This window comes from Miniopterus schreibersii (assembly GCF_964146895.1).
Source record: "Miniopterus schreibersii genome assembly, chromosome: 8".
Taxonomy (NCBI): domain Eukaryota; kingdom Metazoa; phylum Chordata; class Mammalia; order Chiroptera; family Miniopteridae; genus Miniopterus; species Miniopterus schreibersii.
In genome coordinates this window covers 3,846,777-3,861,951 of record NC_138109.1, presented here as the reverse complement: position 1 = coordinate 3,861,951, position 15,175 = coordinate 3,846,777, and the positions used below count along the sequence as shown (strand labels likewise).

Below are 15,175 nucleotides of genomic sequence, written 5' to 3'. Positions count from 1 at the left end.
TGAAACTTTTATTTGTATTATAAAAATTGTCCACTTTTTATGAGTAAAATTTTCAGCATCTTTAGTTATATTTCCATTATTTGAGGAATATTAGTTACATGATGTTTAGTCCTGATTATTATGTCATGGCATAACATCTGCATGTGTTTTTCAACAGTTGTCCCAGTAATTTTTAAAAATTAAGAATTGTTTCAGGACATTTTATGTTTTTCCCTCTTGTATTTATTATTCTCATTTGCAGCCAGTGAAAATAAGCAGTAAATGCTTGAAAACTTCAAAATAACTACACAAAATGTGATATTAAAAGTTTTAATTTGAATTTGATTTGTAATTCAAATCTTGTTGGTGAGTTTAGGGTTAGGTTTTTCTCTCTAGGGACTGATCTGCATTGGTTTGATAAGTGTTAGCTTATTTGTCCCTTGTGATGGGTGTGGTCTCTAAGACAATAACACAGAATCATTCATTCATGTGTGCCTGGCAGCAAGTTTTAGGGACTAAAGGATCCTGGAAGTGAGCATACCAGTGAGCATACCATATTGTTACCGTATTGCTTACAAGTGAGCCCTTTAGAGGAAACGAGTCCACAGCCCGAAGCCTCCTGGTATTGTAAGCACTGACTGTTGAAGCAGCGCCTCGGATCGCTCAGTGTTAGCAGTGCGTTTCCAGTCATTCCTGGTGCAGTCACTGGCCAGGCTTTCCCTCTGTCCCCAGCCCTGGGCTCCCTGAGACCCACATGCCCTTTGTCCTTCCTTCTCTTCTGGTCTGTTCCCCACTCAGCACTTACCCCTTCTCACTGTCTCTCACCTTCCCAGTTTAGAACCCCGTTTGCTCTGCGTGTGCGCCTTTGTTCCTCTGACTGTGCCCGGCCTGGCCGGAGGGCGGGAGCACCGTCTCTGCTTCCTCCCCTTGCTGTTCCTTTTCTTTTCTCTCCGTTTGCAAACCATAGGTGCTCCTTACTCCACTCACCTTCCACAGCCACCTTAGTGTTTAACTTTAACATGCTCCACTGTTTTCTCTCCTTTCCTGGATTTATCTGGGAGAATCCAGAACTTCGTGAACGGCGCTCTCATTGAATAATGAGCTTGGAATGCTTCGCAGGGGCCCCTCACCTCCTCTCCGCCAGCGCCCTTTGTTTATAACATTGGTGAGATGACTTAGGAAGTTAACTCCTCTTTATGTCACTAAGCCGGTGGTGAAATTGGTTTCATTTTACTACATTTCACTTAAAGTTGCAGAACCTACCAACTATATTAAATGAGGACTTAACTGTACCTTATAGAGCATCCAAGGTGAGTGAAGTTCTATGAAGCAGCTGTGCTCATATTGGCTGAAGGTAGACATGTTAGAGTTTAATACCATCTTCCTATCTATTCATTGCTTACCCAACATGCCTGGCACTTCGTTAAGTATTGTGCATACATTTTCTTATTAATTCTGCCTTTGCGCCCACCCTATGAAACATAGGTTTCATAACCCCTTTATGGATGAAGACATTGAGGCCCAAACAGGTGGCCTGGCTTGCTCATGATCATTCACACAGTGAGCGGTGGACCTCTGAGCCACACCCAGGCCTGTCAGATTCCAAAGCCCACGTGCCTGCTCACCATGCTGTACCCATGTCAGTCGGGATAAGCTGTGTTATGCTGTGCTGACAGGCAGCTCCAGAATCTGAGGGGCTAATACAGCAGCTGTTTGTTCCTTGTTCTCAGTATACATCCACGGTGGGTCTGCTCTTGTAGTTGCTCAAAACCAAGGATGTTGGAGGCTGTGTCTCAACACGTGCCCCTTCTATGCACATCCAGTTGGCCAAGGTTAGTCATATGGCCACATCTAGTGTAAACTCAGGGGGAGCAGTGCAGTCTGCCAGGTGCCAGGGAGGACAAGGGAACTGTGATACTTGGATGCAACTTCAGTGATTCCAGCTTTATTGAGATACAATTAACACATAACATTATGTAGGCTTTAACCTTGATGATTTAATTCAATGGCCCTGATTACTAATTTCCTGAGCCACACTTGATTTTCTAAAAAGAATCTTTGTATAACTCAAATTGTTACTAATATTTGAAATTTCTATCAATGTAGCGGCTTATGATTGCAGCATCTCTGTATCCTGATCAATAACCTATGGTATTGCCAGTCACCAATAGCAGAACAACCTAGCAATTTAGCCTTTTAAACTTGTTTTAAAGTTTTATATAACAGAATCTCAAAGGAAGGCTTTGATCACTAGATGTTGCAGATCTAACCCCGAGAATTGTGATAAGCCATCCATCAGTAGTTCCATCATCTTAACTGTCCTGAATGTTCACTCATCCCGCCTCTCATCCCGCCTCGACTGCACCCCAGTGTGCTGTGGATCCGCAGTGAACTGGGTAGGCAAGGGTTCTGCTCAGAGGGAGACATCGCGGAAGCAGGAAGAGAACTGCAGACAGTGATGGTGCAGCAAGGTAGTGCGGGCGCGGTAAAGACTGTGGGCCAAGGTAGGGGAGGGTTTCTGGATTACATGGTCAGAGAAGGCTGTTCCGGAAAGGTGATTAACAACAGAATAATAAGAAATTAATAGAATTCTTAATAATTGAATAGTAGGCCCACGTTTTAACCAAGAACCAGATGTATGAGAATCTGGAGAAAGAAAATTCTAGGCCGAGTGAACAGTGAGTGCAAAGGCCTCGAGGTGGGAATGAGCTTGCCGTTTCAGGACACAGCGCACAGCATCTGGGACTTTGGGGAGAGATGAAGTTGGTATGAGGGGCAAGGGCCAGATCTATAGGTCCTCAAAGGCTATGGGAAGAAGTTTATGTTTTATTCTGAGTTCAGTGGGAAGCCACTGGACAGTGACATGCTTTCATTTCCGTCTTTGGAGTATCATGCTCACTGGGCCGTGGAGCCTGCATTGCGAGGGGTAAGAGTGTGGAAGCACGTTTGTTCACCGTGGAGATAAGTACCGTGCTTCAGGACATTCTCTACCCTTGGACAGTTCCGTGGACCTGCCAGCTTTGTGAAGGGGGTACTTTTTGACGTTTCAGAGCTATTTGCTCTTCTCTTCCAAAGACGGGCACAGAACTGTCTTGTTCTGTGTCCCCATCTGTTTGTGGTTATTGCAGTCTTACTCGTTTCTTAACCAAATACAGTTTAATGCCATTTCAGTAAACTGAGGCTTGTTTGATTTACCCCTCCCCCTTTTTGCCCCAAGAATGGTAGTTAAGAGTCTCGATTACAAGTTTAAACAGAGCTGTTCACAGAATTTGAATATTTTAATGCTCTTTAATTCTTGGGTGTCTTTTGCTGGTAACAGTGATTACTATGGTGATTATTAGTCTGTTGCAGCAATGATATGTATCTTATTTTGAATATACTATGACGTGTTCTTAATATTTTGCGATATTGGTCTCCAGTGTTAGTTTGATCAAATTGGTATTTAAAAAACTAGGTGCTTTAATTACATCAGTTAAATCTGATATAATAGTTTATGACCATTGTCTGGATAGAATGTGTAAAAGAAGGTACCTCTATGAATTTAAATGACATACCAGGAAAACTTGCTTATTGCTATATTTTGAACAATAAAAACGTTAGTACATGTTGCCTGTGTCGGGGTACATGCAGCCCTGTGTAACGGCAGCCAGTGCCAGTGCGATGCTGTAGAGCAGAGTTGCCTTACTCCAGGGACTGTACATCTGGGAGTGTGAGGAGAGGGAGTGCAGCAGCTGGTTCCGAGGGGCAGGAGGAGGGGGTGAGTGGTCAGAGGTAGAGGGTTAGCTCAGTGGTCACTGCAAGGACAGACCAGAGTAGACTTTACCAGGGAGAAGGGAAACTGTTGGAGGGTTTTGAGTTGGGCTAAAAAACAAATCTTGGTTATAAAAATATTTTTTTCTGTGGCATTGGTATTTTTGTTTTTTATTTTCTTGGAGCATTAAAAGTTTCATTTTAACATGATTTAAAGAGAGTATAGGATTTATTTACTTATTTATGTGCAGTAAGATGTACCCATTTGAAGTACGTGGTCTAAGTTTTGACACTTCTGTAACTACCACTGCTATCAACTTATAGACATTTCCATCACCCCAGGAAGTTCCTTTTTTTTTTTTGTGGCTCTGAAGTTCTCCCCTCAGCCTCTGCCTCAGGCAGCCGCTAATCGGCTCCCTAGCCCAGTGGGCCGGCTTTTCCTGTCCTAGAATTCCTCATAAATGGAGCTATAAAGTATGTGCTCTTTTGTGTTTGTTTCTTTTTGGTCAGCGTAATGTGTTTGAGATTTGTCCAGTTGTTGTTTGTATCAGTAATTTATTCCTTTTATAGAAAATATTTTATGGGCCATCATCTGACCATCTAGATAAATCTGTTGGTGAGACCCTGGGATGGCTTCCTATTTTTAATTTTAGGTAGCTCCTCCACTTTTTTCTAATTCTAAAACTATATACTGTGTACAAAATTGAAGCCATTTTTGCTATTTTAGCATATTATTAACATCAAATTATATTTTTACAAATAATTATAAATGCAAGTTTGATTTTTTCAGACTTCTAAAAACTCCCAACTAAGATGATTTCTCTCTGTTATTGACTTAAACCTCAATGAGTGTATAGTTTAGGAAAATGTGTTTAATAATGATGGCACTTGAATTTCATTTGAATCATATATTCTAAATAAATGAGCAATTTATAAAATAAAATCTAGGACAGTGCTTTTCTGAATGAAGATATTAGATTATTTTTGAAATTTGAAAAACATTAGCAACTCGAATAGTGTTTCCCTATATAACTACAGAATGCACCGTGGTGAGAAGGCTTGCATTTTACGTTACTCTGATAGGAGTGCTTTGGTAGAGAAGGTTTCAGGATTATATAGCTCTGCCTCACCTTAGCTGTCTTGTGACTCACATTCCATCGTCAATCTTAGCTTTTCCACTCCAGCTGTGTGGCCTTGGGCAAGTCACTGGACTTCTTGGTATTTGCTTTTCTTACCTGTTAAATGGGAAGAGTAGTGGTGCCCACCCCATGTGGGGTGGTCAGGAGCAAAGTTAATAAACAGCTCTGGCAGCACAGCTCAGCAGTTAGAGCAGCAGCCTGCGCACCTGAGAGCCGCAGGTTCGATTCCTGGTCAAGGGCACGTACCTGGGTTTCAGGTTCAAGCCCTGCCCCCAGTCGGGTGCCTGCAGGAGGCAACCAATTGATGTGTCTCTGTCACAACGGTCTTTCCTCTCTCTCTCTGTCCACCTCCCCTCCTTTCCATGCTTTCTAGAAATCAGTGGAAGAAATGTCCTCACTCTTTGGGTGAGGATTACAAAGTCACTAACCATCAGCCACGAAGGCTGGTCCCGGCATACCCAGGAAGCACGGCATCGTTACTGTATCATCCTTCCAGCCAGTAACTGAGCCTGGATTCTGCCTTATAAAGTACCTTCTTATCACTGCCACTGCTGAGTTCAGACCCACACATCCCTTGTTTGGTGTTAAAGAAACTTCCTAATTGGTCGCCTTGCTGACATCTCTCCCCGTTGAGCCATTTTCCATGGGACTGGGTTCTGTACTCACACAGCATAAAACTGACCATATAGGAATCAGAAGAGTGGACAGTCATCATGAGTTGTTTGGAATGTCTTATGGATGAACTGGGATTTGAACTTGACCTGGAGAAGCATGGAGGGCCAGAAGGACCTGTGGCCTGGGGTCATTACCAGCTGAAAGCCTGCATTGTGAAAGATCCAGGGGAGTAAGAGACCTGGTTTGGTGAAGGGAGGAGGAGCCAGACGTTGGTGCCTGTAGGAGCCAGGGAGTCAAACATGGAATAGACTGGAAGCCAGAAAACCTCATGGTACCCTGTCACTCCCCTGACCAAAGCCGCCTGGTGGTGTCCCATCACTCTCCTAATGCCATCCGGTCTCTGTGCCCTGGCCTTCAGGGTTCTGCAGTGCTGGTGGTGGCCACCTCTGCTTCCGCCCCGGCTCACTCTGACCTGGCTCACGGTGGTCCCTTTTTGTTCCTGAACATGCCAAACCCTTTCTCTCCTCAAGACATTTTCCTGGAATGCTCAGACCGTGACACATGGCCTTATTCATAAATGAGAACATTTTGGAATGGAAGATTAATCATTTACACATTCCATTAGCCAGCAGATGTCATAGCTTCCCCAAAAGTCTCCTCTCTACACCTAAGAGGAAAAGAGGCAGGTGACATCTTAGTAGTATACAAACCAGCTCTGATCTCACAGATCCCCGAAGGGACTTCCCAGGTATCCCCAGACTACAGTGAGACCCCACTGGTTTAGTGGTTAGAATATGGACTATGGAGTCTGACCGTCTGGACTTCATCCTGGCTCCACTACTTTAAAGTCATGCAGGGTGGGGGAGTTAAGTGACAGCTACTCCACAGCATTGTATTTTCTTTTTTTTTAATATATCTTTATTGATTTCAGAGAGAGGGAGAGGGAGAGAGAAAGATAGAAACATCAGTGATGAGAGAATTGTCAGTGATTGGCTGCCTCCTGCACTCCTCCAACTGGGGATCGAGCCCACAACCTGGGCATGTACCCTGACCAGGAATCAAACCCCAATCTCCTGGATCCTAGGTTGACGCTCAACCGCTGAGCCACGCCCGGCCGGGCCACAGCATCGTATTTTCAAGTCCAGACCCTGAAGCCTGACTGGGTTTGAATCCTAGCCCTGCCACTTAATAACTACGACTATGGGCAGCTTTCAGTTTTCATCTGTAAAAAGGGGTGTCATAAAATTACAGCCAGAGGGACGACGAAGGTTGAAGGAGGTGATGCATAGACAGTGCTTGGAGTAGAGCGTGCGAAGAGCTGGCCTGCTCCGTCTGTGTTAGCTATGAGTGTTGTTGTGAGGCAGTGCGTGTACAGTGCTTTGTGTAGATCTTGGCCCAGGGGAAGGAATAAATGTCATACTCCCTAAGTTTCCCCCACCCCTCAATATGAGACAGTCATCCTGGGCCAGAGGAATGGTATTAGGAGGAAGCATCAGGGGGCCTTTCAGAGTTGGAGAATCAAAATACCTCTGAGGTGGTTTTGTTAGGAAGCAGGAGGAGAGCAGTTCCTCTAGCCAGTGAGCTTGGTGGGGCGGGGGCCAGATCAGTTTTACTAACCACTGTATCCTCACCGCTCAGCACAGTACAAGCCCCAGCGCACCCAGGAGTGCTTGCTAATGACTGGAGGGCTGCGTGCTGCTTATTGGGGGAGGGAATACTGACTAAATTTGAGATTGAGGTAAGAAGTTGGAGACATCAAATTAATGAGAGTAATTAACAGTTAATAACTAACTTATTAAATTTAATGTTAATCAAGTTAACTTAAATTTAATATGTTAATTAAATTTAATACGTACTGTTCCCGTTCAGTTCATTGATACATATTTGAAAACTATGTTAAGCAGTGAAATAAAGAATTCTTGTGTTTCCTATTACATAATATGGAGGTATGGAAGTACCTTCCTCCATACTTATCACAGTGATCAGGGTTAGAAAGCCTTAAAATGCGCCTCTGCCTTTATTCCGAGACAGCGAGGACATCCTGGGGGGAGGAGCAGCCAGAGCTTGCAGCCTGCCCTCTGGTTGGTACCTTCTGTGTGAATCAGCGAGTGGGGTGATACATCCCTCCTACGGTTACTCCGCCTGCCTCACCTTCTCTCCTCTAGATGCATCGGTCTTTGCCTGTCTGTTCTCTGAGCACACCATGCTTTTTCCTAACCCAGCAGTGGCCTTGCTGGTTCTCTTTCCTGGCCTGTTTTCCCCTGTATGGTCACATGAGTCTTCCTAGTGGAGAGACGTTCCCTGAGCGCTCTAAAGTAGCACCCACCTCTCTCCATCACTGTCTTGTGCTTGGTTTTTCTTTAGAGCATCGATATCTACCTGGCATCATCTATCTTTGTTTGATTTTGTCTGCCTTCCTCACTAGAGTGACACATTGCCTGGCTTGTAGGAGGGACTCAAAAAACATTTTACTAAATTGATTGAGTAGATACTGTAATTACTTGAAGACAAACCAATCTTGGAAAACTTCCCTGGATCAGATTATGATTCTTCAGCGTACGAACCAAGATGACCCTGCTTAGAATTTATTACATCTAATACTATCAAGGTATATATAAAAAGAGGTTCCAGTTTATGAGTGTGTGAGGGAGAGAAAAATGTTAAGTGTTCTTTTGTTCCAAAGGTTTACTTACAAATTGGTTGCTTGAAATTGAGAGCATATTCTAAAAAAGGATTCTTTTATTGACTCAGAAAAATTCCTACCTCAAATTCAAGAAATTCAGGCACACATGGAGAAAATACCTTCTGATAGATGACTCTGCTATTTTGTTTCTATCCCTTGTTTGTCTAAAAAAGATTTATGTTAGTTTACAAGAATCATTTATTCATTCAAGTGACAACTGTTTTACGTCTCCTGCTAGGCACTGAGTGCAACATTCAGTGAGGTGTACACTGTCTGTCTTCATTGCAGTCTGACGGGAGGCATGTTGAACTCGTAATTATACAAATAATTACTTGAAATTGTGATAAGAGCTATGAAGGAAAAATAAGGAAAGGGAGAGGGTGGTTCTCTGTGGGCAGGCCAGCCTACCTTCTGCTTCTCGAATTGCTGATTTTCTAGAAACGTTCCAGGCAGTTCCCAGCCATAGCGCCACAGGGGAGGTGCCAATAGCTGAGAGGCGAGGGGAGGCCTTGGAGCTGGTGGGTCCCGGTGGCCGCATAGGGATTGAGGCCTCCAATTTTAGTTGAGTCCTGTTCTAGTGTGAAGGATACTAAAGTAAACAGAAAAAGATTTTCTCAACTAGGTAAATGAGCCCAAATGATAAAGCGTTGGCCGAAAGCAGGTAGGTAAATGTGTAGGAATTTTCTTATTTCTCTCTCCTTTGGCAACTCTGAAGTCCTTTATATGCACAGGTATTTCACAGATTTTAATATACCTGGTCTCCGACTTACACTTGAGTTACACATTTCCTGTGGGAATGATCACTCCTGCCTTAGGCACCATCCATCTCCTGCCAACATTTCTGTGGACGCCTGGAGGTTCTAGGGCAGAGGTGCTTGGATTATATCCCAGCAGAATCTTTTTTTTTTTTTCCAGCTTCATTGAGGCATAATTGACAAATCTGTAAGACATTTAAAGTATACATCATAGTGATTTGATACACATGCACATTGTGAAAGCATTCCCACCATCCAGTTAATTAACATAGCCATCACCTCTCACATTTGTCCTGTTGTTTTTTGGTGAGAACATTTAAGTTCTACTGTCCTAGCAAATTTCATTCTGTAATAGTGTGATCAGCTATCATCACCATGTTTTACATTGGAGCCTTAGACCATATCCAGCAGAATCTTAACCGGAAACATGACAGTAGTTTATGAGTTTGGGCTTGGGTCAGGCAGACAAGGTTCAAATTCTGGCCCTGAGCAGCGTAGTTCCCCTAGGCCTCTTCCGGTGTGTTTTTGTGTGTATGTGTATGATTTGTGTGTGTGTGAGGGAGGTGGGGGGCGGGCATGCTCTGGGAGGAGGCACTGACAGTCCCTGCCTCCTGGTCTGTTTGGAATGAATTCTATCATGCATATAAGATGTACGTGTTAAGCTGTTGTTAGTATTTGTGGTAGTGCCTGGAAGTATCAGTTTAGGTTAGCTGACACTGTCTTCTCAAAGCTCCTAGGGAGGTTAAATGGTCTCAAATCCTTTAGAAACTTCGTCTAGGATTCCATCCGAAAAAGGGGACAAACACTCCCTCTTACTGTGCTCAGTGGCCGTGTGCTGATAGGACTCATAACTCTGGTTCGTGCGTGTTAATGTTGCTTAATTTATCAGTGTTAGAAATTATTATTATATAGCCTAGGGTACCAACTACCAATTTTATACCTTTCTCCCCTTTGGAAAAACATTTATTCATGTTTCTAAAATTCTAGTTTATGGTTAAAATTTTTAAAATGGTGGCACTATATTTAGAAGTGAGAAATTTTTACACTTTCGGTAATTAAAAATGCCAAAAGGTAATTTTCTGGGGCACTTTTGGTATTCCCATGATTTGGAAGGCATTTAACTGTGTGTAGTGATGTTGCCGCTGGGACCAACAGTGAATCAAGCAGGATGGGTGCATTTGTGCTCCTGGGGCGTATGCACTGTGGACCCTGCTCTGCCCTGTCCTGGGAGTGAACCCAGGCCTTCAGATGCCTGCTTTTATACGTTCAACCAGGGCGGGCCAGACTGACCTCTATCACAACCTCGTTGCTTTGGGACTGACTGCTCTTGAAGCAGCCTCTTGGTAGTTTTTTAAAAATGGAAATGCTGGGAGTATTCACGTTAGCATGATATTCTTTTCTTGGCACAAACCATTCCTAAAAACTACAAGAGCTTGATTGTTGTGGGGAAATTAATCTTTTTAGCTTGGAGTTTGCTTTTTCCTATGTTGGTTTCTTTGAAAGTCCTTGAGAAATGTTTCCCTTTGCAATGAAATAACACTCAGGCCACAAAACCCATCATTCTTAGGTGTAATGATAGATCAGTTCTGTGGGGTGTGTGTGGTACCTGTTAATAGACATTTGGCTTTCCTTTGATTTGAAAGTTATTTTTAAAATAACAGTCATGGTTTATCAGTTGGCTCAAATCTCCCCTTTCATTCCCTTACATACACATCTAATAGTAATCTTATTTTTTAAAGTTACAGTGAATTTTAGCATAAACTTTGGTTAGGAGTTGTGTAAAATTCTGTCTTAGAGACTGATATTGGGGACCCTTTGCTATTTAATGGCTTGGTAGATGGTGTGAATCGCTGTTTCCTGGAAAGGTTCCACTTCCCTGGAAGGTCCCATGATTTGGAAGGCATGGTGGGAGAAGTCAGGTGGGAGAAGTCAGGCTCCGCCAAGGGGTGTTGGTGGAGAATAAGAGCCTGGATGGGGGGGTCCAGTTGGCCATCATGGCCTTTACCATATGTGCTGAAAGTGTTCATTTAATAGAGAGTTCGATTTTGAATTTTTAAATGTTCTAAAATGCTGATGGTAGCCTTTGACTTAAAAGTAAGCGTAAGCTTAAGCTGCCAGATTCTCTGGGAGTTTAAAGCAACATGGTGCTAGCAATGTACATACTTTGAAAATGGCTGCAGGTGGCTGGCACAAAAGAGATGAACACAGACATGCTTGAAGGTCAGGGTTTTCTTTGGAGACTCACAAACAGGCATCAAAGCAACTGCTGAAGCGCTTGACATCACTGTCTTGATCTTGGTTTTGGTTTGCCAGTTTCAGCTTTCAGTTACACGTTTGCATATTTGCTTATTGGACCAGAAAAAAAAAAATGCTAGCTGAGTTTTCTTCATTTTGCTGTGGTCCTTCTGCTTCTTGACTTGCAGAACGCTCCTGAGCCTGTGGCAGCCGCTGAGACCCTGGCCGAGGTGCCTGAACACGTGCTTCGAGGACTTCCCGAGGAAGTGAGGCTTTTCCCATCTGCTGTTGACAAGACTCGGATTGGTGAGTAATGGGGTCCGAGAAGGGAGTGGGGAAGGGATTGCAGGCTGCAGCCAGGCTTCCTTTGGGGCGTTTAAGATAGGGAGCTCACCATAAATGCAGCAGAGTTACACTGAGCTGGAAGATGATGTGGTATTCATGTGCTTCGGTCAGTAATCCAGGGTGGACATAGGTCCTGGAGTGAAACCAGAAGCACCTGCACACCCACCGTCCTTTGTGACCCAGCCTGAGTATCCCCCTTTCTCTGTGTCCCTGGGGCTGTCCTTCCCACACAGTGGATTGCTCCTCCTCTCTGACTTTACCGAGGCTTGAGTGTGACTCTGCTGTTACGTTTATTTTGTTATTTTGCACTTGTTTGCACATCGGTCCCTTTCATTGCTTGTGTGTCCCTTCATTTCTGTCCCCAGTACCTGACGCTTTACGGACCTCAGCAGATACGTGAATGAAGGAAGACCTGAGTGTATCCGAGTGCTTCGGGCTGGGATGTCTTGTGTATTACAGGCCATGCTTTTATGTGTTTTGTCTCGTTTGTGTTCTGCTCATTGGTTGTAAGGCTAAGGAAGTAAATGATAAAGGTTTAGTTCAGTTGCAGCTTTGGAATATATGGAATATATCGTTTATATCCTGTGTCCATTTTCAGAGATGCACTTCTGGTACCCAGTTTATGTGTATCTATGTGTGAGTGAAATTTTAATACATGCTTTTTCTCATTCTCATTGAGGACTATTCAGTGAGTAACTTGAATATTTAAATTGTGTCATTCACGTGGAAATGTTTGATATTATAGCTCTACTAATTGATTATGAGCTTTGCTATAGAGCGGGATTCATAGCAGACTCACAGAAAAGTGGAATTCCTATGTCCTAGTGGAACTGGACTGTCCGAGACGCCACCCTCCTGTTCATGAGGAAACTGAGGCCAGAAGATGAGGGGCCTGTTCAGAGTGATGTTGTCAGTGAGAGCTGCTGCTGGGCGCCGGTTCCCTCGCCTCCAGGTGGCCTCCTGCCATTTTAGCCATGGGTGCCTCCTCTTCTGTTTCCCTTATGGTCAGTGTAGAGAAAATAGAAATATAAATACCCCCAAGAATACCACAGAGCAGAATAAATCTTGGCTCTTTGAAATTCCACAAAGTGAGTTGTCCCAGTAGCTAAGCTTTTAGGAATCTTAGTGAGGAGAGGGTTTTTCACTTTGAACAAACAAACTTCAAAAATATTTATTAAAAAAAACTGTATTTCTAACCCTTTATAAAAGCAATTCATGTTTATTGGAGATTATTTGAAATCTGTAGAAAAGTAAAAAGAGTTTAAAAATATTTGTGGTTTCACTACACTCCTATTTTTTTCTTTTTAATTGTTGTGATTGTGCTATTTTTGAAGTATTTGTGATTGTACTGTCTTGGTAATTTTACATGTAAAAATTAAAAACAAGCAAATATAAAACACTGTTTCCTGCTATGAAACGATATCGGTTCTTTACAGGCTATTTGGGAAATACAGAAGAGAAAAAGCACCATCGAAGACTTGATTTCACTTGATTGTAGTTGATTTAACATTATCGTGCTTTTAGGTGTCTAGCCTTTTAACTGTTTTGTGAAACTGAATTGATTTAGTGCTTCAATCTTTTTTTTCTTTTCTTTCCAAACCGAGAAGAGTGGTAAGAGTCTGAGTCACAGCACCAGATGGTGGCGGCTCTGTGAGACCTTGACTCTTGAGTTTGGCAAAGACAGAATTTAGATTCAAGAGCTCTAGCACAGGAAGTTTTTTTTTTAATCTTTTAGGAAAAAAGTCACAGAGGCAGAAGAAGTGAGCCAGCTGGGCTGTGTGGACTCAGGAAACAAGTTACAGAGGCAAAAGAAGGGCCCTTGGAGCTTAGGAGAGAGCAAAGGTCCATGCCCAAGGAAGAGAAGGGGGTGGGGAGGTGCAGGCGCTCCCCAGAGAGAGAGTGCACTAGTGCTTCAATCTTTAACCACGTACGTTATAAAAATACTGGTTTTATTTTCTAGGTGTCTGGGCCACTAAACCAATTTTAAAAGGCAAAAAGTTTGGACCATTTGTTGGTGATAAGAAAAAAAGATCTCAGGTTAAGAATAATGTGTACATGTGGGAGGTAAGAAAGAACCCAGCTCTTTATCTATCAGAGTTCTCTGCATTTTTTAAAAAAACTGTTCTATTCTTTTAGGATTGACATTTTGAAATTAAAACAGCCATTTCTTTAAAATCAAGACTTTTTATTAAGGAGGAGAAGTGTTTCCTTGGATACAGACTGCAGTTTACATTTGTATTTTGAGACTGCTTGGCCGTCCTCAACAATAAATGTCAAATCCACTCTTTACATTGCCTCGTTCAGGGTGTTTGTGTTGTAGCCAAGACTTTCGTCTGTCACTTTACAGGCTTCCAAATAGACACCATAAAAGACACCCCAAGGTGGCCACAAATAAAACAGTTGAGGCCCTCTCTGTATTTTAGAAAGCCATCCGTATTGCTGGGCTATTCAGAGTTGAATGCGTCTAGCACACGGCACATTTATATGGTGCTTTGAACTTCTCAAAGACTCATACTCGGCTCGTTTCATGTTCTCCCAACAATCCTGGAAGACAGAGCAGAACATGGACACCCTCCTTGCAGAGGGGAAGCCATTCAGAGGAGAGGTCAACTGCCCCTCCTGGCGGGGCCCAGATGTTGAGTGCGGTGCCGATGCGGAACTAGAACCCACGTCTCCTACAGACAGGGAAGCAATTAAAGATGTTTCATTGGTTCATATCCTACATTGAGCTTTGTGACTCTGGCTAAAACCCTCGATTTTAAAATGGAGAGAATAAATAAATTGAGATAGCTGTGAGGACAAAATACGTTGTTTTTGTTTCCTGAAGAGTTGCATGTGAATTCACCAGTTACATGGAATTTAGTTCAGATCAAGTCCCTCCTGCAAGCTCCTCCCGTCCTGACAGGAACTCAGTGGTGTGACTCCTTTTCAAAGCAGGTGAAGTTTTTTGGTGGAGAGGAAAAGCATTCCTACCAGATTGTCTTAAAATGGATCACATGTTTCACAGGTAAACATGTAAAAGCCTAAAATTAAAATATGCCTAGGAGATGGCTGGACACTCTTCAAGAAGTTCTGTGGCATTTGTGCGTTTGGAGTATCTTGCTGTCTTCCAGTGCTGTAAGCAGTGTTTCAACTTGAAAATTCTAACAGTTTTTCCTAGTAATTTTGAGTTTCTTTGTTGTGAATCCATTATAATAAATCTAATGACAGTAAACCCAGGGGCTTTAGGAAATGAGGATTTACCCTGAGAATAATTACATTATGCTATTTCACCACTTTTGAGGTAAGAGAGTACTGTATTTGTAGAAGAACTGCCCAGCCAAAAAATGCTATTAAAATGCATTTGAGTGATCACAGATGTCTTCATTACAAAATTATGCTCCAAACTACATTTTTAATTTTTGAAGTTTCCCAAGGGAAATTAACAAATATGCTCTTCCAGGTTAGCACTCACCTGAGTGAGGATGTCAGGGACCCAGGAAACGTGTGCTCTAGTTCTGTGTGTAGAATGCTAAGCATGAACAAATGCCACTCATTGCATCTAAGTTTATGGCACCTATTTTACCCAGCATAGCAGTTTGATATTGTGGGCATGTTGTATAAATTATTAATGGTGCCTTCTGTCCATTAAGCTTCATTTGTATTGAAATTCATACAAATTCATAGTGTGAATT

General features: G+C 42.8%; 1 protein-coding gene across 6 annotated transcripts in view; it reads left to right on the top strand.

Moving 5' to 3' along the window:
* Window positions 1-15,175, top strand: part of PRDM2 (PR/SET domain 2) — a 102,096-nt gene that overhangs the window by 15,663 nt on the left and 71,258 nt on the right. For 5 of the 6 annotated variants that reach the window (XM_081145605.1, XM_081145604.1, XM_081145601.1 and 2 more), the window contains 2 exons: window positions 11,345-11,462; window positions 13,462-13,565. In XM_081145605.1, the coding sequence (XP_081001731.1) occupies window positions 13,557-13,565 (9 nt within the window). In that variant the 5' untranslated portion in view covers window positions 11,345-11,462; window positions 13,462-13,556. The remainder of the gene's footprint in view (window positions 1-11,344; window positions 11,463-13,461; window positions 13,566-15,175) is intronic. The other variant, XM_081145606.1, reaches the window with a different exon arrangement.